Source organism: Azolla caroliniana, unplaced genomic scaffold, assembly GCF_043228905.1.
Source record: "Azolla caroliniana isolate FFs.n. ecotype wild unplaced genomic scaffold, voAzoCaro1.0.p SCAF_7, whole genome shotgun sequence".
Lineage (NCBI taxonomy): Eukaryota > Viridiplantae > Streptophyta > Polypodiopsida > Salviniales > Salviniaceae > Azolla > Azolla caroliniana.
The window spans coordinates 18,269,779-18,296,445 of record NW_028230442.1 but is presented as its reverse complement, the minus strand read 5'-3'; the positions used below and the strand labels follow the sequence as shown (position 1 = coordinate 18,296,445).

Sequence of the window (26,667 nt, the reverse complement as noted above, 5' to 3'; positions counted from 1 at the left end):
AACTTCACAACACATGGACTACGACAGAGCTCTTCCACCACAAACCAACTACAATACAGTTGCCAAACCCTAAACCCTAAACCCTAAACCCTAAACCACAACAATGCTTAACAACTTGTTTTTCTTGAACGACGACATCAAGGATAACACACAAACAACTAAGAGGCTATAACGGAATAGTTAGGAACAATCTAATAAACAAGAATGAGCATACTGTGTGATATCCACCCATTCTTTAAGTCAATCGTGGTCCTGAAAACACGCATGCCACAAGGAGTTTGTGTGCTTGAGCTTGTTATCTCAACGATTGCCAATGTGATGATGAAGATTATTAGAAACAATTAAAATGTGTGCATAGGTTAGTGAATCCATAGCCCTCTAATTGTTTCGGAAATGTAGGTTGTGCATGTGTCTAAATTATATTAGTAGTTACATTATAATTACTTCTACATTGATGCATATCTTTTTCTTTAACCACATGAACTCACACCCTTACTTTAAATTGGTTGTTTGAAATCAATATCGATATAATTGGTTACTTTATGATCATTGCTTCAATTGATAAACGGAAGAAAATAATATACTATCTTATTGTAAATTGTGTCCTACAAAATTATTGTACAAGATTCTTCCACAAATGACCATAACACATTATAAGTACAACATGCACTCCTATGTTGCATACTTTAAAATATACCAAAGCAATATTATCAACTACAGTCCTATAAAGTTTATATAATTGTTTATTAAAAAGGGATTCCAGACTTCTTCAGTAAGGTAGATAGAACAAGTGGAGAGCATCATACATCATGTGTTGCAAGTGTGAATAATCAATTGTGTAAACATACATATATATACATGTTAACATGTTTATGATAGAATATCTTATTGGATTTTCAAAATGCATGATGGGTTACATCGAACATCACCACAAGGATTTATGAAGCTCTTTGAAATTTGAAACTCTATTCAAAGACCATTTTAATTAAGTGGGGTTCAAGCCATGTTATTTCCCTAGAGATTCAAAAGAGGATAAAAGAAACACGAATTGTATTAGTGCTTTTCCTTACGATGTGAGAATCTTGTCATTGTGATCATGGGAAAAAAGGGAACAAGATAATGATAAGATCATGTGCGTCATCATGTACTTGAAAGGGGAAATCTTGTAACGGTCATTAAAATTGTGACAATATGTTGATTCCCCTAAACACTTCGATAAATTCCAAAGCTTATGTTACTAAGCTGTTCATAGATGAGTAAGGATAAGAAATAAATATTAGTTTTCATTGGTTCGCCTAACTCGACATTGACATGAACCCAATGTCCAATTGCACTTTGGAACATTTTGAAAAATTTAGAGGGCAATTTGTGTTGTTTGTACTATCTCTTACCAAGTGTCAATGCCACATGGATTACTGGTGTTCAATCTCTTTGTTCATAGAGCAAGAGGGTAGGAAACACACCAAGAACCATGCATACTATGTGCAAACATTTTTAGGTATGTACATACGTAATATCTTATGGACCACAAGAAGCATTCATGATTGGTGTGAAAGTTATAACATGCCTAGAGAAAACACACACATGGTAACAACTTTTGCCAATATGACCAAGTATAGCATGCCAAATATTGATTGGTCTAAATACAAGCATGAACAAGTTGTGTTTTTACATATAGTGGATTTTTTATGCCAATGGTTTTTGGCCAATCCTACTATTTACTTTTTGGGCCCCTTTTGGCTTCATAAAAATTACACAACAAAAATGCCCCCCCAATGGGATCGCATGGGTCATGCGATAAGGAACCTACATAATTTCACATTATACACTTGGCTAATATTCTCCGACCTCAATTTGAAGTTTTCAATGAATTTGAAAGAGTGGCATTCAACCTAAATACGGTGAAGAACTTATCGCCACCATATAGAAATAAGAGGGTATCAAATTATGAAGTCATATAAGTGATGATAATCTTATTTCATCTAGAGACCCTTACTACACGCTATGATTACAAGCGATATATGTATGAGATGTGTGTGTTTGTGTGTTGTGAGGTACTTTGAAAGCATTTTAGCTCTCATCATATGGGTAAGTTTGAGAGAAAGTGTTACGGGGTCATGAAGATTGTAGAGGAGATGTTGGCTTTGAGGTAGATTCTCCCGCCCTATATGTTTGTCATGTGGATTGACGTATGTTAGAGTGGCAGAGATGCAAATATTTAGAAGTAGGTCTCACCAACCCTAATCTACATACTCTCCTAGCTATTAATCTCCCTCTTAACATTATTATGGACGTGACAAGTTGGCGAACTTTATAACATTCTAGCTCTAGTTTAGTAATAACCAATGAAGCAACAACCCTTTCCCATAAATGGGTGGCCTCATATACACATACACCTCACAAAACCAAATTGAATGCCTAGTGACTAGAGTATTGACTAGCTATATACCTTATCCCCAAATGGCAAGTCACCTTAACAAGTGAGTGGCATTGGGAATAAGTGATGCTCCAAAGGGTCAATTCCTCATGCACTAGTACACTTTTGCCTAGCATGCACAACAAGACAGTGTGTACATGCATAAAGAATCATTAGTGCATATTGTTGAATCTCATTTGAATACCTCTTATAGAAATTGTAAATTTGTTTGACCTTCGAACGAGCTATATGAGAATTTATAACATAGAGAATTTCTCTTTGCCCAATACCTCTCATGGATTGTGGAAGGTACACGAGTTCTTGGTAACAGCTTGGCAGCATGGTTCCATTTCTAAACTATTTCGATTCGGAGAAACTCTTCATCCCCTTTTACAAAAGTGTTTGTACATTGTTTAGATCTTGTTATTATACCTATTACAACAATTATAAACTTCTGAATTCATTACATGGAATTTATCTTTGCGCAATACTTCTCATGGTTTGTAGAAGGTATACAGGTTCTTGGAGAATAGCTTAGCAGCAGTGGTTCCATTTCTTAGCCATTTGAATTCGGTGAAACAATTCATCACCTTTTGTAAAAGTGTTTGTACATCATTTAAATCTCATTTGCATGCTACAGATACTGTAAACTTGTTTGAACTTCAAACAAGCTATCTGAAAAATCATGACATAGAAAATTCTTTTTGCCCAATCTGTACAGATTCATACCTACACTACCTTATCACATATTGTACATGTACCCAAATGAGGGAAACTCATCTTCTGAGTTAGTACCATGGTTGTTAAGTTGTGCTCTAGCATATCATCCAATACTTTATAAACTCTTTTTGCTGGCACATTAGGTTAAGGACGGGAGTACTTGGATTGATCAATTTTTCAACTCTTTGTTTGAAGTTCCTTTTCATCTCCCTATTGGCCTTTTTCCCACATATTTAGCCAAGGATTGTGTATATTTTAAGGCAAATATGTTATATCGTTTCTTTGAACATGCATGATTACACCTTTCCTTTTGATAATGTATTTGCATTTCCAATAGAGAAATTTGAGCGAATGTTATCACCTTGCACCAACCCACACATGACTTCCTGGATTCTTCAAAGCACGTCTCATGCCTTCCAACATCTCTGCATCTTTTTGCATGCCAATATTGGCATAAATATCGGCCATCATCACATAAGCAGCACCACAATCACTACCGCATCGCACCGACTGATCAAAAGCAAATATTCCAAGCCTTGAATTGCTCCATTTTCTACAAGCACCTAGAAGTGCAAGCCATATTGCACTACAATCACAAGACGGCATTGTTTCAACCATTGACATTGCCTTGTCAAACTGGCCCACACATCCAAAAACAGTAACCATACACATATGGTGCTCTAGAGTTGGTACAATGTTATATTTCCTTGTCATACTTTCATAATGCCTTTCAGCCTCCTCTACAAGCCCCGAGTGACTGCAAGCACTCAAAACACATAAAAAGGTGATGTTATCAGGACAGAGGCCCTCAATTTGTAACTTATTTAAGCATTCTACTGCAATTTGGCCTTGCCCTTGCTGAGCATATCCTGCTATCAATGCATTCCAAGCAACAATGTCTCGAATAGGAAGGTGTTCGAGCACTTCAGCTGCTTTTGGAAGAGCACCACATTTAGCATACATATCTACCAAAGCTGTGCCAAGCATTGTATCTTTATCGAGCAAGTCCTGACGTATAATCTCCTCATGAATTTGTTTGCCCTTGTCAATAGATCCTGTAATACCGCATGCCTTCAAAACGCAAATGAAAGTGGACGCTATTGGAAAGGAGCCCTCATTTTGCATCCGTTCAAAACAATCTAAAGCTTCACGACTTTGGCCTTGTTCAGCATATCCTGAAATCAGAGCATTCCAAAACTTTGCTTCGCCAATAGGAAGCTCTTTGAGCAGTTCTGCAGCTTTTCCATGAAGACCACATTTGGCATACATATCCACCAATGCAGTACCAAGAATAATGTTTTTATCCAGCATGCCTCTCCTAACAATCTCATTGTGAATTTCTTTGCCTTTGTGAAGAGAACCTATGGAACTGCATGCCTTTAACATGCAAATAAAGGTGACTACATCAGGAGAGAAACCTTCATTTTGCATTTGCTCAAAACATTTCAATGCTTCATGGCCTTGCCCCTGTTGGGAATATCCTGAAATTAAAGAATTCCAAGAGATGACACTCCGGAAACTTATGTTATCATGACATTGTTGTGCTTTTGCAAGCATACCACATTTTGCGTACATGTCCACCAAAGCACTGGAAAGCATGAGGTTTTCCTCTAGCAATCCCTTATTCACAATTTCATAATGAATTTCTTTGCCCTTCGCAGCATCTCCTGTGCTTCCACATGCCTTCAAGATGCAAACATATGTGATTACGTCTGGGGAAATGCCCTCAATTTCCATCAATTTAAAGATGTTCAAGGCGTCATGCTCTTGCCCTTGTTGGGCATGTCCTGAAATCAACGCATTCCAAGAGACTACCGTTCGGATAGCAAGATTATCATGCAACTGTTGTGCCTTTACTAGCATACCACGTTTGGCATACATATCCACCAAAGCAGTGTCCAGTATTATGTTTTCCCCTAACAAGCCCCTAGTAGCAATCTCATCCCGTATTTTTTCTCCCATGTCAAGAGCTGTGATGCTGCCACAAGCTTTCAAAATGGAAACAAAAGTTACTTCATTTGGAATGAATCCCTCATTTTGCATCTGTTTAAGACACTCGAGAACTTTGTGACCTTGCCCATGTTGAGCATAACCACCGATTAAAGCTGACCACGAGACAACATCTCGAATAGAAAGGTCTTCAAACACTTCTTGTGCTTTAACAAGAACTCCACATTTAGCATACATATCTAGCAAAGCAGTGCCAAGCATCATATCGCTCTCCAACAAGCCTCTACTCAGAACCTCCCTGTGAATTTGTTCACCCTTACTGATAGCTCCTGTGCAAGCACAAGCCTTCAAGATGCAAATGAAGGTAACTGCATTTGGAGACAATCCTTCATCTTGCATCTGTTTAAAACAGTTCAAGGCTTCATAACATTGCCCTTGTTGGGTATATCCAGAAATTAATGCTGACCAAGAGTATACATCTCGAATGGGAAGCTCTTGTAGAACTTCTTGTGATTTTCGAAGCATGCCAAATTTAGCATACATGTCCACCAAAGCAGTCCCGAGAACCACACTCTTTGCAAGTAACCCCAGACAATTGATCTCATCGTGGAACTGTTTTCCCGTCCTAAAACAGTTTATGCTACTGCAAGCTTTCACAATGCAAACAAAGGTAATAGTATCTGGAGAGAAACCCTCTCTTTGCATCTGATCCAAACAGTTCATTGCTTCATGCCCTTGCCCCTGTTGCACATACCCTGATATCAATGCATTCCACGATATTACACTTCGTTTGCAAAGTTCATCGTGAAGTTTTTGTGCTTTTCCAAGCACACCACATTTTGCATACATATCCACCAAAGCAATTCCAAGCATAACATTGTTACGCAACGTAGCTCTCTTCACAATCTCTTCATGAATTTCTTTTCCTTTGTCTATAGCTCCAATACTACCACATGCCTTCAAGACACATACATATGTCACCACATCCGCTGAGATGCCCTCACATTGCATCTCTTCAAAACAAGTGATTGCTTTCTCACCTTGCCCTTGTTGCGCATACTCTGCAATGAGAACCGACCAACAAACTACATCTCGGGCTTGAATCTCTTTCAGCACTTGTTGTGCTTTTGCAAGCATACCACATTTAGCATACATGTCCACCAAAGAAGTGCCAAGGGTGATATATTTCTCAAGAAATCCCCTGATAACAATCTCATCATGAATCTGTTTACCCATAACAATATCACCAATGCTAGCACACGCCTTTAAGATAGAAACAAAGGTGACTTCATCCGGATGGAAACCTTCATTTAACATTTGTTGAAAACAATTCAATGCTCCATGACCTTGTCCGTGTCTAGCATACCCTGAAATAAGTGTATTCCAAGAGACAATGTTTCGAACATGAAGTTCTTCATGTACTTCGTGTGCTTTTTCCAACATACCACATTTCACATACATATTTATCACACTACTAGCTAGATAAGGGTTCTTTTCAATTAAACCCCTCTTCACAATCTCCAAATGTATTTTAGTTCCTTTGCCTAGATCCTTCTTCTTGGCACAAGTCTTCAGTTGGGCCACAATTGTGAAATCTTGGTCATAACTTTCCTTGAACCTGTCCTCCTCATGAATTCCTTCTGGTTTTCTTCTATGTGTGGACAACGTGGCGACCCTGTTCCTAAGCTCATCAGGTTCTTGAATCCTTCTGTGGCATTCCAGAATTCACACACACTCTCTCTCTAAATGCATACATAGATATAGATATAGATATAGATACATATATGCAGATACATATACGTATACCCAAACATACATAATGAATACATGTATACATATATACACGTATACAGACATATATGTGACATCCAAATGCACACATACATGATCAATAGGCGTATAAATATTCACACATATACGTACATATAGCATAACATAATTAACATGACATGTATGTATGCATGTATGCATTTTCAATACTGCATTGCCCACCTGAGAGGAAACCCAAAAGTGGTTCTGATCCATCCTTTCAGTAGAAACATTACTTGAATAGTCTCGCCACGGAAGCTGCATCTCTCAGAACATGAGTTCTATTACATGAACCCAACATTCACTCAATAGAAGAAGACAATACATTCCTCTGTTTCCAATCCTCCAATTTAAATCTTCAGTATGTATATATAATATACATGTAACATCACGATCAAAATTCATTCCCATCTACTTCTCCAAAATAATCTTCATGAAGTTTATTCCAAATTATTCCCTTTTTAACTTCCAAAACTTCCCTTACAAGTTTTGGTGGCAATTCAAACGATCGAACCTCAGTAATGTTTAGTTGATGATCCAAATCGTGGGACAACACCAAATCTTCATAAGTTTGATGTCATTGTTCATGTTAGGGGGAGATTTGGGTCGTACAACATCAAAAATGTTTGTTAGGTTTGACGAGATCTTCGTTAGGTTTGACGGATTATGACATCAAATCTTCGTTAAGTTTGAGGTCAATGCGCTAACACAATTGCAACTAGTAAAGTAGTATTGTATGATAGGACTCTTTAAAGTCGTTGGTTCAACATCAAATCTTCGTTAAGTTCGACATCATTGTTTCATGTTTTAAGGGCAATCCAGATTATCACACCATTGAATGTTACCCAGTGGGACAAGTATGACAAGTGTGAAACGAACCAAAGGGAGTCGAGCACTAATAGTTGAATGTCAAGGAAGAAGTGGGTGAAAAAACACCAAGGGGAAAGAACGTTATATATATCGAGGAGTGACAAACACAGAAGGATGCGGGAAATCTCAGAGTAGACTAAGCCTAGGTCTAGATTAGAAGAGTGAATGAGTGTTACCGATTCTACTCAGTACTCTATATGTAATTGCATGCTACAGTAATCAAATATACTTATATACTTTGTGGGCAATTTCTGTGTCTGTCTCATCTCGATATATCTCTATCTACCTAACGTTCGGTCTGTGTAAGACGTAATTATGAATTGTTTGTAGCCAAATCCGTTGTGTGTCATTCTCATTATTTGAAATGATCCGATCAACGTTCGTTAGTACTTGTGACCCGAGTCTCTATGCACCATGATTCCTTGACCCGATTACTTAGGAGGAGCAATCAAAGGTGTTCTCCAGGAGGGAGTAACATTGAATCATCATAAGTTTGATGACATTCTTCATGTTAGGGGTAATTTAGCGTGCTAACACAATTGCAACTAGTAACAGTCTCAAAGTAGTTTGTGTGGTAGGAGTCTTCAAAAGAGTCATTTGTAATTAAAACAAGATTGCTAAGACAACTATTTGCCCATCGTCTATTTCATAAGTTTTAAGTTTTTGTACCTTCATTCGCTCTATTTTCATAACCTCCAAAACTTCACATAACTTAGTCATCGCTCTATAATTGCTTGCCATAGTTGTCATAAATACTCTTTTTTGTCCACTATGTTGGATATCATGCAAGTAACAGGGGGTTCCAAACATATACCCTTTGTGAATTGATATTGTTCTCTTATTGGTTGAATGCAGTTTCTTGACATGTCGCCTTTAGTTTGAAGTTTAAACCAACCATTGGTTTCTATCTTCCTTATTTCCATATCATTTGCTAATATCATTTTTTTTGTAGTTTCAAACCTAATCCTCTTCAATTTCCTAAATAAAAAAAACTGGACCCAAACATGAAGCTTATGGTTTCACATAACTATATAATACTTAATTTTGTACCGTATTGTTAGAGATTATTCCTAATGTAAGCATGAAATAAAGAAATAAGTGATAGATAAATAAGAGAAAGAGAGAGAAAGAAGGGTGCCAATCCACCCAACCACCCCTAAGTGAAGGGATCGAGACAGACTCGAACCTTGATCGGCATCCCATACCACCGCCATGACATCGAGTCGTACCTGGCACTGGCGTGCTCGCTACAAGAGTCTGTTCACCACAAGGTCACAGTCTTGACGTAGTCGAATAAGGTGACTAATGAGAGTAGCTAGGACTCATATTTATAGCCAAACCTAAAGCCCCCAAGTAAGGTCACACTTGGCCCTTATGGGTTGTCTTGATTCTTAGGATTAAATGTAATCCTCCCATTCTTTACACTCTCGATTAACCCTCGCAATTTATCCTTGTATGTAGAATACCATGGTACAACTTAACACAAGATAAACTATGGTCATGCTAGTAAGACATATGATTCCTAGTTCTCTATCTCTAGGACAATTCATCATCAAAATGATTCGTCTAAACTAGTGGTGCATATGATCATGCAAACAAGTCTAGATACTCATTTGTAACTTCCCCAACATCATTGCATAACATAAAGTAAGGATGTCATTGCCACATGGGCAAAACTAAATAAATAAATATAGTAAAATGATGTTGTTGATATGTTGCATATCCTCTTGACGTTTAGGGAGTTACATCTAGGGGGAGGTAGACTCATATGGCACTTGAAGCCTTTGTTCTCGTATGTTAATGTATTGTGCATTCATGCAGATTTAAGCTTAACCACATGTTATTTTGAATTAACGGGTAACAATTGATATATCTAATGTAAACTAAGAATTTTAATTGTGAATGTGTTTGTGATATATCCATATGAGACACAAATGCCAAGGCACATGAAGTATCCACTGATGGGATGATACACACTAGTATACTACAACAATTAAAACTCCAACTAATCACTTCCTCACTAAATGAATTATGATTGATTGTTGATTGATTACATGTTTAAATTACTCGTTTAGTATGTATGACTTCTTGCAATCACACATAATGAAAAGAAAATAATGTTCTTCACCACGTGGAGAAGAGAGGGACATGGGCCCAATGTAGTGTATTTATATGATTAGCTTAAAACCCCAACATCGTAAATTTTAGAAGGAATGGAAAAAGCAAGCATGTAGTTTAGAGTGTGTCTCTGACCATGCACGCTTTTAGGAGTGGCTAATTCTACTTCATATTTCCTTCCTAGTTTCTCTTTTGATCTAAGTTTACCATGGAGATGAGAAAGATGAAGTATACAAGCACAATCAACTCAATGCAAGACATCATCCTTTTTGCACAAAAAACATTACTATATGAGCCATTCCTTTAAGTGGTATACAATTTACAAATGAAATTCCCTCATCAAGTGAAAACCCTAAACTCATCCAAATTAGAAAAAACGATAGTTTAAGAATGAGATTCTAGCTTAACATCATTTCAAAAGCGCCTAACCATAACATCATTTATATTCATTATATCGTAAAACAATTCCATGTCATGGTCACTAAAAATCTTTTGTTACTTTTGTGTAAGTCTATTGGGATATCTATCGAGGGGGTATTTATGAATCAAAATCCACCATCAACCAAAACATTAAACTCGTTTGTTCTTAAATAAGTTCAAACTTCAACTACTTCAATAGTTGAGAAAGGAATTTCAAACTTGAGGCCATTTGAACTTTGAACCAAGTGTTACCATAACATCATTGATGCTTTAAAAAACTTCTTGTATGTGCAACATTTACAAGACCCCAAAAATTATGAAGACCTAGGTGCCATACTCCAAGGAAAAGGTCGGGCACATGTTTGCTATGTGTTGCATTATTTTCTCAAAGAGAATTTTATATTACAAAGGTAATCTCTCTTATCAAGAAGGAGACGCATATAAGATGTATGTATCAATCCCATGGGTCAATTTTGGCCTCCTTGATGCCAATAATTCTAATTCCAATATTGTTAGCACATCTAAAGAAAGAATATTGTAAGCCCACTGCCCAAGGACAACCAATAAAATGTGTAGTGGAGAAATTAGTGTTGCATTGGAGAACTTATCCGACTAGGATACAAGCCATATCAAACAGTGGCCACATAGTGCCCAACTAAGAGTGTTGCAACCAAGATTGCTAGAGAATTAACCAAGCAAGGAATATTTGTGTACTCTAATCATCATAGTAATCCATTCAATGTGTCTCTAGTATTGAGCACAATCATAGTTGCGTCATATTTTTGTTTGCATAAAATTTGAGCATGTGCGAGGCACTTGCTTCTACCTCAGCATGACAATGTTACATGGCTAGATAAAAAAATATCTGGTTAAACCTATGTAATTCCAAAGTGAAAATGTCATGAATATTGATAAACCTTTGGATGTTTCGATCTAATAGTCCATAGTTTGGGGCTTTGATGTGATCATTACGTGTGCTTCACCAAATATCATGTTGTAAGACCAAAACATAACATGGATGCATCTTTATCTCTATGGTTCGCTTCTCTAGGAACACATGATGATGTAAGTAGACATGGACAATGCTACGAAGAAATTGTATTGACAAATTAATTTAATCATTAGAGTTTGCTTGATAGAGGACTTCAAATTATTAGACGCATTCAAACTAACTCAAACCTTCAACTTCATGCAAGGAATGACTCCGATCTAGCCTCTCAGTCCAGTCTTTAAATGCACACATACATAACCTAACTAGCAAAGATGATGATAGTGATGTACACATGTATCAATTTGCATACACATACATTATATATATGCATTAGTAAAAAGAATGTATGTATAATTGTAAAGCTTGACAAGATACGACTCAAATCTCCCAACACGTGGGGTTTACAACAAGAGACCATACCACTAGGCCAATCTCTTAACCTAAACACCATTGAAAAAGTGTTAATAATGTTAAAAGAACACTATATTTCACCATCTTCAAAATCAGTAATTTTGTGCCTCATTGATTCGACCTTTTCGGCATCTTCTGGCATTCCAGAAATGGCATAAAGATTTTCCATAAGTACATAGCCTCTCAGTCCAGTCTTTAAATGCACACATACATAACCTAACTAGCAAAGATGATGATAGTGATGTACACATGTATCAATTTGCATACACATACATTATATATATGCATTAGTAAAAAGAATGTATGTATAATTGTAAAGCTTGACAAGATACGACTCAAATCTCCCAACACGTGGGGTTTACAACAAGAGACCATACCACTAGGCCAATCTCTTAACCTAAACACCATTGAAAAAGTGTTAATAATGTTAAAAGAACACTATATTTCACCATCTTCAAAATCAGTAATTTTGTGCCTCATTGATTCGACCTTTTCGGCATCTTCTGGCATTCCAGAAATGGCATAAAGATTTTCCATAAGTACATAGGCCACAGAACAACTACGATCTAGTTGTAGTGCTTGATCAAAAGCCAATGCTCCAAGCTTTACATTTCCCCATTTCTTACAAGAGACTAATAGTGCAAGCCAAATATGTACAGAGTCACAAGAACATGGCATTGCTTTCATTACCGCAATAGCCTTATCAAAGTGTCCAGCAGATCCGAAACCAACCACCATGCAAGCTTGATGCTCAAGTCTTGGTATGATGCCATATTTTTGGTCCATATTCTTAAAATATATCTGAGCTTTATCCAATAGACCTGAATGACTACATGCATTTAGAACACAAAGAAAAGTAATGGAATTTGGTGAGAGGCCATCATTTTGCATCTTTTCAAAACACTTTGCTGCTTCGTGACCTTGACCTTGTTGGGCATATCCGGAAATCAACGCATTCCAAGAGACTATATCTCGGACATGAAGCTCATCAAGCACTTTCTGTGCTTTCTCGAGCGCACCACATTTGACATACATATATATCAAAGCATTGCCTAGTGCAATATCAACCTCCATGAGGCTTAAGCCGACAATGTCATCATGAATTTGTTTGCCCTTGTCTATGGCCCCAATGCTTCCACATGCCTTTAGAACGGAAATGAAAGTGGTTGAATTTGGTGAGATGCCTTCATCTCGCATCCGTTCAAAACATTTCAATGCTTCTTGACCTTGCCCTTCTTTGGCATATCCTGAAATAAGTGCCGACCAAGAGACGACATCTGGAGCATATAGCTCATCATGCAATTGTTGTGCTTTCTCAAGCATGCCACATTTGGCATACATATCCACCAAAGCCGTGCCCAGCACAGTATTTTTCTTCAACAAACCATCCCTCATTATAATATCATCATGGATTTTCTTGCCTTTAGTGAGGTCTCCAATGCTTCCACATGCCTTCAAGGCGCATGAAAGGGTGAATGCATCCGGGGAGACACCTTCAGTTTGCATCCGCTCAAAACAATTCAATGCTTTGTGTCCATGTCCACATAGTTGTGTATACCTTGCCATAAGTGTGGACCAAGAAACAACATCTCGGATCGGGAGGCCTTCAAGGACCTGTTGTGCTTCCGACATTATACCACATTTGGCATACATATCGACCAAGGCATTGCCAACCACAATACTCTTCTCGAGGAGATCTATACTCACAATCTCCTCATGGATTCGTCGGCCCTTGCCAATCAATCCGATGTCACCACATGCCTTCAAAACACCGGAGTAAGTGATAGCATTCAGAGGGATGCACTCATTTCGCATTCTATCAAGACAATCCAAAGCATCATGGCTATACCCTTGTTGGGCATATCCCACAATCAATGCATTCCAAGATGCTAATCTACGGGCACAAAGCTGTTCATGAACATTCCTGGCTTTTGCAATCATACCACATTTCGCATACATACTAATCAAACTGCTACCCACATAAGGGCTTCTCTCCAGTAGACCTTTCTTTGCCACACTAGAATGCAGTTGAATGCCTTCTTGCACATCCTTCTTCTTGCCACAAGCTTTCAGCAATGATACAAAAGCTAAATCTTCCTTATACAATCTCCTTTTCATTCTGTTTTCTTCATTTTGACTGTGACAAATACATCATAGATAATAATAGTACAAAAAAGCCAGGTCACTGTTAACCACATACAATTTATGCATCTCATCTTGCCCTTGTCATCACGACTGAGATTTCACAGCAGCACTAGGGTTTCAAAAAAAAAACCTGATGATTAAGGGTTCCTTAAAAAACCTGTCGAATTTACAAACTGATGACTTGAAACCTTAAATAGAGTTTGAGAACCTGCTGATATAGAACGTATTAGAAATTTCAGAAACTGATAATGAAGCCCATTAAGTTTTTCAACTCAATGAATTAGGCTTTCAAGGATTGATGAATTGAAACCCAATTGGGATTTTTGATCGATTAGGATTCCAAACGATGCTGATGTGAAACCCAAGTAGCTGAAACCAGATAAGGGTCTCGAACAAGTACCGTGAAACCGTTAATAGGGCTCCGCGCAGCTATTACACAGAGACATAAATAGAAGAAATTACAATAACTGATCTTCTCTAGTTCACCCAATGCAGCTTCCCCCCAGAAATCTCAGAAAGATTCGGCCATGTTTGATATAGCTATGATATTGAGAGAAGAAGAAGAGATGGCCATGGCTATGGCCACATATCCTTCTCTGTAAGAACACAGAATAAGGAACAGAGAGAAGCAGAGCTATGGCTTACTTCTTAGAATGTTGCTTGGCACCATTAATCGAACAACCATTGATTAGCATGGACAAAGCAGTGATTAATGATATGATTAGCATTAATCACACCTCCTTGATTAGCGATAATAAACGACTGATTCGGTGGCACTAATCACGAAACGCGGTTCACATTTAAACTCTTTATTGCAACCTTAATCAAATGTTGATTACCACTAACCTAATATAGATTATTGTTAATGATCGAACAAACGATAATGTTTAAGGTGTTGCAGTTAGTTGGAACCAGAACCTGCCGACAATGGCCATTTGGCTATGCATAGCAAATTGCACATTATTCGTAAAGTCGACCAATCGGGAAAGGAAACCAGGGGAAAGGAAACCAAAGGAGCAATTCACGGCCAGAAGCTAGTGACATGGTTAGTTGGAACAAGAAATCGCCGACGGTGAACAAAGGGTTGGTTGGGACGATGGTGGTTATGACTGTATGTATATTCTCTAGCATGCAAGGGCTACACCGCTTGCTGTAGGGACATTAGGGTGCTCGATCTATAATATATGTATATAGATAGGTATGTGTCCTAAGGAGTCCCATAGTACATAAAATTCGTGTTCGTCTGGCATAACATTCGTTTTCCTACGTTGGAAAACGAATGCGAATGTTATTCAAACATTCTTGTGTTCCCCCACCCCCCCCTCATTTTTTAGGCTTATTTACCTCATAATAAACAGTTAATCCAAAAGTATGGTATTTATCATTCTTTGAAGCGTGTTTTTCTTACGCGAATGAGAATGCACATACTATGCTAAGGACAACAAAGAACTAGTCCAAGTTCGATGTATGCGGGGGACAAGCATCGGATGGACACACAATAACTAGTCCAAGTTCAATGTATGCGGAGGAGAAGCATCAGATGGACACACACAGATTGTGACATTGGTAATGTATATGTGTTTTTTATCGTAGGGGGTTGGCCCGTATATGTATATATATAGATATATGTGCGAGGAAATTGCAAATCAATGATAAAAGTTAAAGTCGATGAGCATGTCGATATTTGTCGCTAGCTTTTTTGCATGTGACAGTGTCTCGAGTGTTGATGTCCTCCTCCTCCTCAACTTTGCCTGATCGGCCACCTCTGACTGGTTGGCCAACCGATTGATTGACCGGCCTCCTGTCCGACCTATTGATAGGCAATCCGCTCGATCGATACTTCTCGCTAGTTTTTTTTTGTTTGCGCGTGTTTTTGGTTCTTGATGCGTGCAGTGACGACCTCCATTCTCTCGTCTGTACGCCTGGCCGGTTGACCGATCGATTGACCATTCGTCTATCCAATTAACAGATCGATTGATGTGTCCGTCTGCCCGACCAAACGACAATCCACCCGGTTGCCTGGTCGATGGACCGTCTGTTTGACTGAATGACCAATCGATCGGCCGTCTTTCTACCCGACTAACCGATCGATCGATCGACCGTCCGCCCGCCCCACCGACCCATCGACCATATGCTGCCACGTGGCACTGCTGAATATATGGATGGAATGAGAGTGTAGAGCTGAGGAACATTCCAGAAACAGAGAGACAGAAAGTCAGAGAGAGAGAGAGAGAGAGAGAGAGAGAGAGAGAGAATGAAAGCCATGAGTGGTATGGCAAACGCCATAGCTTCTTCTTCTGTTTCTGTTTCTGTTTCTGTTTCTTCTTCTCATCAGCGAGCCCACCTGCTCCCCCTCCTTCTCCCTTCTGCTTCTCCTCGCTCTCTCTCTTCCTCTTCCTCTACCTCTCTCCTTTCCCCTCTCTTCTTGCAGAGGAAGCTCCATTGCCATAGCCACCTCTCAGTTTCTTCGTCTTCTCTCAATTTCAGAGCCCTGGCGAACACGCCTGAGCCCGTGGAGGTCCTTGTGAAAGCTGCAGCCGGTGAACCGGAGAAGCTCGGTGATTGTGAGTTCTCCTTCCACTCTTTTTTGCTTCTTTCCGAGCTGTGTTATAGCCCTGCAAAACTATAGTTAGGGTTTTGAATCATCCATTAATAAAACCTACTTGGGTTTCAACACAGTCAGGTTCTAGAAACCAAACTCATCAAATGAGGTTTCATCATGAAAATCATGAAATCTTGATTCATTAGAACCCTGCTAATTGTTTTCACATGATCAGGTTTGGAAAGAACCTTAATTTCCTCCGGTTATCGGGAGAACCCTAGTTAGTTTATACATCTAGAGATTTCAAATCCTTGTGTCTTCATAACGTCTCTTTTCTTTCTGTGGATTTAGGTCCTTTCTCTCAAAGAGTTCTTCTAACCCTTGAAGAAAAAGGAATTCCATATAATGCCAAATATGTTGATCTCACCAACAAACCAGATTGGTAAGTGTTTCCAGCTCAATAATCAATGTTTAAAATAGTTTTTTTCTCCAATTTTTTATGAATCCAATTCAGTTGTGTGGTATGGATTGATTAGTCTGCCTATCTCAGCTCGTAGAAATCGATCCTAGGTCCCAAAAGTTTGCGGCAATTACAACGAGCCTAGTTTAAAATGTGGTCTTGTAGAAATCAATTGTTAAAAATCTGGCGAAATTACAATTTGTAAATTTAAAGGTGTGGCATTTTTTATTGATTTATTGGTAATCCTAGTTCAAATTTGGTGCAATTGTGTTGAATTTAGTTAATGTTTAAAATATACCCTTATGGATTGATCCCATTAACCGTTCAAAACTTGCTAAAATTTTAATAAATCATTTAAGATGTGATGCGGTGGATTGATCTTTGAATCAATCTATGCTCCAAGAAATCAATCCTAGGTTTCAAATCACATCTGGAATTATGATAAACCTAGTTGAAATGTGGTGCCGTGGATTGATCTGTCCCCAGAAATGAATCATGGTTCAAATTTTGCTTCAACTATAATGAATCCAGTTCAAGTATGGTATGGTCTGTCCCCAGAAATGAAACATAGCTCAAAATTTTCTGCAACCATGATGAATCTAGTTAACCTTTGGTACAATGAAATGATTTATTCCCCACTTGAGGCCTCCAGGAATCAATCCAGGTCAATAACAATGGATCTAGTGAGATTTTGGTGCTATGGATTGGTCGTTTCCTTGAAATGAATGAACAATAAATCTTGTTAAAATGTGGTATTATGGATTGATCTGTCTCTCAGGGTTTCTAGAAATTCATCCTGAAACTAAATCTTGCATAAATGTGGTGATGTAGACTATTTTTCTCTGTCGTTATAGGTTCTTAGAAATCAATCCTGAAGGGAAAGTGCCTGTCATTAAGCATGAAGGGAAGTGGGTGCCTGATTCTGATGTTATCACAGGCATCATTGAAGAGAAGTTCCCTGAACCCCCACTTAAGACACCAGAGGAGAAAGCATCTGTGTAAGAACTCGAGCTCTTTTGGTATCTCCTTTCTTTGTATTTCCCTTGATGTAGGAATACCATGTATTTTATTGATTTGAAGACATGTGATTTTGGCTTCTTTAATTAGTCATTAGAATCTAAAAATCTCCTTAATGGATTATTATGATTGCCTATTAAACCAAGCAACTGTTGGCCACTCAATCGTTTTTAAGTAAAGCGAACAAGATAGGTGGCAGCAGCTTATGTGCTTCAAACGGGAAAATGTATATTTGCCTCAGAATGTCTAATAATGTGTTCTGTTTAGAGATATGCTTTCTGGATTAGAAATATGTTTTGGAACTCAGGTATCATAGAAACAAGTATAGGTTGGTGTTCTAATTGGGTTCTATATTACACAGAGGCTCCAAGATATTTCCTAGTTTTGTCAAGTTTCTCAAGAGCAAGGACCCAAGCGATGGATCAGAAGAAGCGTTGGTTTCGGAATTGAGTGCATTCAATGACTACTTGAAGGATAATGTGAGTTAATTCTTAATTATATGCTGGTTGTACATCCAGAATCTTAGGTAACTCATTTTCTAGGTGTAGATTCCAATCGTCTGATGATTCCTTGGAGGGTAATTGAGTGAGTTCTGTAGTGTATGGCGATTGAGCACGAATAACCAGATAAAATCACTTGATTAGGTGTGTATAGTCAAAATTACTTACGTCAATTGCTGATCAGGAACCGTAGGTGCTTATCATGAAGTGTAGGAGTTCAAATTACCAGTTAAATTTATCCATTGATCGGATGTGTAGAGTTGGCAAAAGTATGTGGGAATTTTCAACTCAAGTTTTGTCTTCTTAAGGCTGATGTTGGGTGTTGCAGGGCCCTTTTGTACATGGTGGGGAAATAACAGCCTCAGATTTGAGCCTTGCTCCGAAGCTATTCCATTTGGAAGTGGCATTGGGACACTACAAGAAATGGGCACTTCCAAGCAATCTGACATACTTGAAAAGCTACATTGAGGTGCAACTTGAGGATGCTTTTTCTTCTTTCCCTTTATGATGCTAAAATGAAAATTTGTACTTCATATCATCAAGTTATGTTTTTAATGGGTCTTTTCCATGATGCTAATATGATGATTATTAATAGTAAACCTTTTATTGCATACATATATGGGAAATGGTGATTCTATGGTTTGTGGTGGTTGATCTTTCAGGCACTTCATTCTAGAGAATCCTTTGTGAAGACCAAGCCAGCCTCAGAACATGTCGTTGCTGGGTGGCAGAAGCATGTGTCATGAGGAGAGTGTAAAAATGTTATGGTTTAACATCAAAGAGTTGTTTCAGGTGGATATCTTCTTTCAGGGTTCCAAGTTCTAATACATACTTCTTTTTTTATGTAGGTGTGCCTATTACACTCATACGTATAGATTTAGATTTAATTTGATGGTTTGTAAGCATAATAATATCTAAATCACTCTGTGCTTTTACAGCTGCGATGGATGATCCTTCTTTTTTATGGAGCTTGAATTGTAAATGATTGTATTTGTTGCAATGTATTACGAAACTTTGGAAATCAAAATAGATGTGAATATTTGTGCTTCGGCTCATTAGAGCCCTTGACAAAAACAAAGACTTGAGAAGATTGAAAACTTCAGTGTTGAAGGAACTTTAGTTTCTATTCGGAAGAAAGAATAAGAAGACTTTGTTGAACCATTACACTTACGAAAGAAGTTGAATCATTACTATTATTGGTTGGGTAATGACTATTCGGAAGAAAGAATCGAAGAAGACTGTCTTGAACCATTACACTTACGAAAGAACTTGAATTATTACTATTATCGGTTGGGTAATGAAATGGGGATATACATCATCAAGGCAAATGTTTAAACCATTATATCATGAAAAGTAAGATTATTTATCAGATAATAAATCGAATGAATTGTCTAGTAAAACTGTCACATGATGCATTTCCACCATCGTTGATCTTTCTATTTGAATAACTTTCTAGCATTAACGAGAGTTAATACATATTATAGCTAGCAGAAATGTGTATATACATAGTGACATGGTTTGTGATGCAAGTGAATATATTATATGATGCCAAAATTGCATGCAATCTTTAGCTCCATCATGAGGCACTACTTCTAGTGGTTCCTATTTGCAAATGAATGTTTATCTATTGCTTTAGGGTTTATATAAGCCTGAAAAGCATCATTCTGTGATTGAAATAGTAGAGATGAGGGATTCTAGCTTGTGCTATTCGGTACTTCACTTTCTTCTCCTCCTAGTGGGTAATCCATGTTATAACTAGAAGAAATGCATACATCCTTGGACAATGATATACTTTAAGATTACAAAGTGAGTTTATTTTTAGGGACTTGATTTGTGATGCAAGGGAATACATTATATGATGCCAAAATGACATACAATCTTTAGATTCATATGGCATTACTTCCAATGGTTCTAGTTGCAAGTGAATGTTTTTATCTATTGCTTTATGTAAGCCTTAAAAGCATAAGTTTGTGATTGAAATTGTAGAGATGAGGGAATCTAACTTGTGCTATTTGGTGCTTCACTTTCTTTTCCTCTTAGTGGGTAAACATCCATTGCCTTAGTATCTATTGGAGTTTTACCAACATCTTAGCCATGGTTATGTGGGAGACATAAGTGTTCCCCCCCTAAATCATGTTGCCAATTGCTTGGATGTTAATATTGTGGTGTGCATGTGTTCCTTTGTGCCACCCTTTTAGCTCACCCTTTTTAGGATGCATGTACCCAAGTTGACCCACCCTTTTAGCACACCCTTTTTAGGATGCGTGCACACCCTTTTTAGCCAAGCCAACCCAAATGGGTTCCGTTGTATCAACCATAAATTGATTAAGAAGTAAGAAGCTAAGTAGACTGGTTTTGATCTCTTATGTGCATTTCACAATATATCCTCCTAGATTTTTTGTTGGTGAATTTACTTTTAGTTGCCAACTTGATTTTGCAGTGAAATAAGTGATATTTTCGGAAGGCTATTGCAATGCTTAAAATTGCATCCATCAAGGTTCAACCTCATCAAAAGACTATTGTAGAATGTAATGCTTTAATCTTCTAATATGAACAACCTTTTCATAGGTATTGACAAACTTTTTTGGTGGCTTCTTACCAACTTGTGATATTGAGTGTGATGCAATGAGTTTGTAATAAAAATTTGCTTCCATAATTAATTAAAAGATCATCATTGTTTCCATCCATCGATCATCACATTGATTCCATCCATGAGTTATAATGTCATGACTTTTATGAGTTATTGATTTGTAATTTAGATGTGTTGATATGGTCCTACATGTATTCCAAATGTACATCATGCATGGGCGATTGACATAATCTTCTCTTTTATGTCAATCTATTGAGTAATCAAAGTAAACAACAATTTGCTCGGAGATGTAGAAATGAATAAACCTTCAGTAACTAATTAGAAATGGGGATTTTATAGAGATCGTCATGCCATGAATATTGACTAGAAATATGAATTTTGTGTGACCTCAAACCGTAGAAAGAAACAATAATGAGAGAAAAATAAGACATGACAAATAAACAGTTAGCAACCATCTTGTTGTCCTTACTTCCTCTTGAATTTGAGATTGTGCTTGGGGTTGTTATATATGTGCCATAGAGTCAAGTGGCCTCAAATGTTTACTATCCAATAGGTTTGGCATAGGGTGGTTTGTATAAGGGGAAGTTTATTGTGTGCATTGTGTGATGAGCGATCCTAATAATAAGTAAGAAACCTGCAAGTTTGATGAATAAAGTGGCAATACTTCGAGTGATTTCTATTGGTGTTGCTTGGCCAATAAATGCTCCCCGAGTTTGACAAACGTAATTGTTGATATAGAGCCATGATAAGGAGATCGGTAGTTTTGAAATTGAAGACACAAGGTTTTCTTTACATGTTCCCCTTAATGAAAAAAGAAACTTACCAGTGGGTGCAATTTATCTTAATAAGTTCCTTTCATATAAGAGTTCCATCAAGATCTCAAAAGTGCGGTACAAAAAGTGTTGAGATATATCACACAAAACTGCAAGGGATGGGATTGATGATGGGGGTATGATAAACGTTGTTTTCCTAGGATATTCAAGTGTTAGAGATTTCACGAAAATTGGAGTGTAGTATAGGAAGGAAAAACTCATGAGAAGGGGCTAGCTTGGGTCGGACCTTCCGATGATTATTATGTTTGAGTTTCAGAAACATTGCCATTCACTTGGGCGAAACATGTTTGTGCTTTGGAAACCCCGCCCATCACTTCGGACGATACACGTTTATGCTTCGGAAAACCCTGCCCATCACTCGGGGCGGTATATGTTTGTGTCTTGAAAACTTGGTCCCATCACTAGAGTATGGTGTAGATAACAATTGACAATGGTTCGGTTTGGTTCGGTTCGAGAGTGTCAAACTTAGACCGTTTAAAACCGAACCATTTAAAAAAATTGAAACTTAAACCGAACGGAATTGAACCACGAAACTGTGTAAACCAAAATAGTTTAATTGAACCATTACAAAAAATTCAAGCTCAAACCAAACGGTTTTAGAGACTTTCAAACCTTTAAACCGTTAAAACCACGGTTTCACGGTTCGGTTTTGGTTTTCACAAAACTCAAAATTTCACATTTTAATTTAGAAAATTTAAAAATTTAAAAATTTCAATTAAAAAAAAACCATTGAAACCATTTGAACCGTGGTTTCAAACATTTAAACTGGAAACCGATAAAGGCTCGGACCGAACCGAACCGAACCGGTAAACCCCCCAAACCGAAGCGTTTACAAAAACCTGAATTAAACCGTTAACCCACGGTTTCGGTTCGGTTCATTGCCGATGGTTAGGTGCAGGCAGTATGTATGTACTATGTATAAAGAATAGGTGAAGAAGAACAAGACAAATTTGAGTAAATACATAAATAAACAAATACTTACGCCTCTAAGAGAGAAGAAAATCATGGTACTATATGCATAGATCGTCACCTTTTTAAGATATGATGAGAAACAGAGGTTTTTTGATGCAAAAATGTCACAATTTCATGAAGAAGACCACACTTTCTTGTCCTTACTCAAAGCTTGTGCAAAGAAGAAAGACATACATAGAGGTAGTTGGCTACATTCAGAGATCCTCAGAAGAGGCTTTCTTGAAAGAAACCCTTATCTTGGAAGCTCCTTAATTAGTATGTATGCCAAATGTGGCGTCCTTTCGAAAGCTCAACAAGTGCATGACGAGCTTCGGGTTCGAACCTTAGTCTCTTGGAATGCCCTCATCTCGGGATATGCCCAGCAAGGTCAAGGTCTTGAATCTCTAAAATGTTATGAAAAGATGCAAAAGGAAGGTCTCCCCCCAGATTCCATCACGTTCACTTGTATATTGAATGCATGCAGTCGAATTGGAGCTCTTGAAAGAGGCAAAGCGATTCATCGTGAAATTGCTAATATTGGTCTTTTAGAGAAAAATGTGGTGCTTGGTAATGCATTGGTGGATATGTATGCTAAATGTGGTATGCTTTGCAAAGCAGAGCAAGTGCATGATGAACTTTGTCATCAAAGTGTAGCCTCTTGGAACGCACTAATTGCCGGGTATGCACAACATGGGCATGGTCATGAAGCCTTGGCTTGTTTCGAGAGAATGCAAAGTGAGGATGTTTCCCCAGATGTGGTCACCTTTACATGCATCTTGAAGGCTTGTGGCGACACGAAAAGTATAGACAAAGGCAAAGGGATTCATGATGTGATTGTTAGGAAAGGATTCCTTGAGAGGAATGCCGTGCTTGGCAATGCTTTGGTCAATATGTATGCCAAATGTGGTGTGCTTGTGAAAGCCTTGCAAGTGCTCGAAGAACTCCCCATCCGTAATGCTATCACATGGTCGTCGATAATTTCGGGATATACTGAACATGGACAAGGAAATGAAGCATTATATTGTTTTGAACGAATGCAAAGTGAAGGTATCTCTCCAAATGCAATCACCTTCACGTGCATTGTAAAAGCTTGTGGAAGTATTGGAGCTATTGATAAGGGTAAGGAAATTCACGATGAGATTGTGAGAAGGGATTTGTTGAGAAGAGATATGGTACTTGGAAGTGCCTTGGTGGATATGTATGGTAAATGTGGCATGCTTGCAAAAGCACAAGAGGTGCATGATGAGCTTCATGTCCGAAACATAGTCTCTTGGTCAGCACTAATTTCTGGTTATGTGGAGCATGGAAAAATTCATGAAGCACTTAACTGCTTTGATCAAATTCAACATGAGGGCCTTTCTGCTAACGTGGTCACGTTCTCTTGCATCTTGAAGGCTTGTGGTGACATAGGGGCCATTGAAAAGGGCAAACAGATTCATGATGAGATTGTAAGAAGGGGATTGTCGGCCATTAATATTACGCTTGGAAATGCTTTGGTGGATATGTATGCCAAATGTGGTGTGCTTATTGAATCACAACAAGCTCTTGAAGAGCTTTATATTCGTAATGTAGTTTCTTGGTCCGCACTAATTTCTGGTTATGCCCAACAAGGGCAAGGCCATGAAGCACTAAAATGCGTTAAACGTATGCAAAGCGAGGGTCTCTCTCCAGATGAGATCACTTTCATTTCCATCTTGAAGGCTTGTGCTAGCATAGGAGCTATCAACAAAGGCAAAGAAATCCATGTTGATATTATCACCAGGGGTTTGTTGGAGAAAGATACTGTACTTGGCACTGCTTTGGTGGATATGTATGCCAAATGTGGTGTGCTCCCTAAATCAAAACAAGTGTTTGAAGAGCTTCCTATTAGAAACATAGGGTCTTGGTCTGCATTGATATCTGGATATGCACAACAAGGACAAGGTCACGAAGCACTAAACTGTTTTAGAAGGATGCAAGATGAGGGTATCTCTCCTGATGCAATCACTTTTTTATGTGTTTTGAATGCATGTAGTCACTCAGGGCTGTTAGACGAAGCACAAATATATTTTGGAAGGATGAGCGAAAGATATAGTATCAGACCGAACTTAGAGCATCATACGTGCATGGTGGTGGTGTTTGGATATGCAGGACTATTTGAGAAGGCAATATCAGTGATTCATACAATGCCATGTTCTGATTACTCTAGTGTTTGGCTTGCTCTTTTGGCTGCTTGTAGGAAATGGGGAAATGTGAAGGTTGGGAGATTTGCGTTTGATCATGTGATACAACTAGATGATGGCTGTCCTACAGCGTATGTCTTTATGGCTGACATCTATGCAAGTTCTGGCCTTCAAGAGGATGTACAAAAGATCGAAGCCATGAGATCAGAAATCATTGCCCTGAAAAACAATGTAAATAGTTTCTCAATACATCTTGAAGGCTTATGTTAGAGCTATCAACAAAGGCAAAGAAACCCATGTTGATATTATCACCAGGGTTTGTTGGAGAAAGATATCATACTTGGCATTGCTTTGGTGGATATGTATGCCAAATGCGGTGTGCTATCTAAATCAAAACAAGTGTTTGAAGAGCTTCCTATAAGAAATATCAGGCCTTGGTCTGGATATTCACGAGGACAAGGACCAAGGTCACAAAGCAGTAAACTGTTTTAGAAGAATGCAAGAAGAGAGTCTCTCTCCTGATGTGATCACTTTTCTGTGTGTTTGAGTGTATTTAGTCACTCAGGGCTGTTAGTCACTCAGACCGAACTTAGAGCATCATATGTGCATGGTAATGGTGATTCATACAATGTCATGTTCTGATGACTCTAGTGTTTGCACGCTCTTTTGGCTGCTCATAGGAAATGAAGAAATGTGAAGGTTGTGGGATTTCTGTTTGATCATGTTATACAACTAGATGATGGCTGTCCTACAGCGAACGTCGTTGTGGATGACATCAATGCGAGTGCTGACCCTCAAGAGGATGTACAAAAGATCAAAATCATGATCAGAAACCATTTCCCTGAAGAACAATGTAAATAGTTTCTCAATTGATAGAGACAAAATTATTGATCCATTTTTTTGGAGGGGATAAGAACTATCCTCAACTTACAGATGGTGAGCTGATGTCAATATCCATTTTATGTTTCAATATTTCTTGGGCTCTCAAAAAGAAAAGATATTGCTTTTCATTGTGTGACGAAGGATATATCCCAAGTCAATGTTGGGATGGCTCATTAGTTTTTGTGATATCTTATCGAATTGTGTTAAGAAGGATGTATCTCAAGTGAAACTTAGTGTGGTATCAATGTTCTTAGACGTCCTTGTTGATCCTGATATATCATGATTGTGATCATCAATCCTTATAAGGACATCTTTTATCCCCACTTATGATTTTTCATGATTGATCATACCTCCTAAGTCAAATTAAAGTCGATTATTTGTTTATGTTGAATGATGCCATGATATTTTTATCATTCACAACATTCGAAGGAATTTGAGATTGTGGACCTATCATGATGCTGCAAGTCGGTGCAATATGGTTCGCAATGCATATTTTGCGGCTATCAATCTGATGGATTTATGCTTACACATTGGGAGTTGATCAAACCAACTCTTTCTTTCTAAACGATTGAGTTGGAATCAGGATACCACAAAATCTACTATTTGCATCGAAACAAAGGGACACAATAATCTAATAAAATTAACACTCGACTAACAATAGGCATTAATATAGAGAAAGAAAAAATCTAGCATGGATGAAGTATCAAAAGATGACAGGACCAATGCTATCATTTCAACAGTAGGGTGGTGTAAAATGCCTTTGTAAAGCCAGTTCCAGCATGTAAGTACAAGATAATTGTTTGAAATAATTAATAAATATACAAATGTTTTTTACAGTTAACATAACATTGGAATTGTTGGTCTGGATTAGAATCTGCAA

The 26,667-nt window shown here is 38.0% G+C and overlaps 4 protein-coding genes across 4 annotated transcripts; 2 read left to right on the top strand and 2 right to left on the bottom strand.

Annotated features, from left to right (window-relative positions):
• Nucleotides 1–2,935: 2,935 nt before the first annotated feature.
• Nucleotides 2,936–7,261, bottom strand: LOC147862148 (pentatricopeptide repeat-containing protein At2g33680-like). Its single transcript, XM_087322754.1, has 2 exons — nucleotides 7,079–7,261; nucleotides 2,936–6,794 (listed from the first exon to the last, which is right to left on the bottom strand). The coding sequence occupies exons 1-2, from the start codon at nucleotides 7,126–7,128 to the stop codon at nucleotides 3,494–3,496; spliced, it is 3,351 nt and encodes a 1,116-aa protein (XP_087178880.1). The 5' UTR covers nucleotides 7,129–7,261; the 3' UTR covers nucleotides 2,936–3,493.
• A 4,725-nt stretch (nucleotides 7,262–11,986) lies between these two features.
• LOC147862147 (pentatricopeptide repeat-containing protein At5g16860-like) lies at nucleotides 11,987–14,478 on the bottom strand. The gene has a single exon (XM_087321964.1). It carries the CDS (start codon nucleotides 13,821–13,823, stop codon nucleotides 12,144–12,146), a length of 1,680 nt encoding a protein of 559 aa, XP_087178090.1. The 5' UTR covers nucleotides 13,824–14,478; the 3' UTR covers nucleotides 11,987–12,143.
• A 1,613-nt stretch (nucleotides 14,479–16,091) lies between these two features.
• LOC147862146 (putative glutathione S-transferase DHAR1, cytosolic) lies at nucleotides 16,092–19,418 on the top strand. Its single transcript, XM_087322797.1, has 7 exons — nucleotides 16,092–16,414; nucleotides 16,744–16,834; nucleotides 17,707–17,850; nucleotides 18,231–18,348; nucleotides 18,698–18,838; nucleotides 19,032–19,161; nucleotides 19,308–19,418. The coding sequence occupies exons 1-6, from the start codon at nucleotides 16,105–16,107 to the stop codon at nucleotides 19,113–19,115; spliced, it is 888 nt and encodes a 295-aa protein (XP_087178923.1). The 5' UTR covers nucleotides 16,092–16,104; the 3' UTR covers nucleotides 19,116–19,161; nucleotides 19,308–19,418.
• Nucleotides 19,419–22,732: 3,314 nt separating this feature from the next.
• Nucleotides 22,733–26,654, top strand: LOC147862145 (pentatricopeptide repeat-containing protein At3g09040, mitochondrial-like). The gene has a single exon (XM_087322161.1). The coding sequence runs from the start codon at nucleotides 22,866–22,868 to the stop codon at nucleotides 25,173–25,175; it is 2,310 nt and encodes a 769-aa protein (XP_087178287.1). The 5' UTR covers nucleotides 22,733–22,865; the 3' UTR covers nucleotides 25,176–26,654.
• The last annotated feature ends 13 nt before the right edge of the window (nucleotides 26,655–26,667 follow it).

Coding starts and splice junctions, on each gene's coding strand:
- LOC147862148 (XM_087322754.1), bottom strand. CDS start 7,128: ATGTTTCTACTGAAAGGATGGATCAGAACCACTTTTGGGTTTCCTCTC. Junction 6,795..7,078: donor ACTTTTGGGTTTCCTCTCAG/GTGGGCAATGCA, acceptor GGAATGCCACAG/AAGGATTCAAGAACCTGATG.
- LOC147862147 (XM_087321964.1), bottom strand. CDS start 13,823: ATGAAAAGGAGATTGTATAAGGAAGATTTAGCTTTTGTATCATTGCTG.
- LOC147862146 (XM_087322797.1), top strand. CDS start 16,105: ATGAAAGCCATGAGTGGTATGGCAAACGCCATAGCTTCTTCTTCTGTT. Junction 16,835..17,706: donor CTCACCAACAAACCAGATTG/GTAAGTGTTTCC, acceptor CTGTCGTTATAG/GTTCTTAGAAATCAATCCTG. Junction 17,851..18,230: donor CCAGAGGAGAAAGCATCTGT/GTAAGAACTCGA, acceptor TATATTACACAG/AGGCTCCAAGATATTTCCTA.
- LOC147862145 (XM_087322161.1), top strand. CDS start 22,866: ATGTCACAATTTCATGAAGAAGACCACACTTTCTTGTCCTTACTCAAA.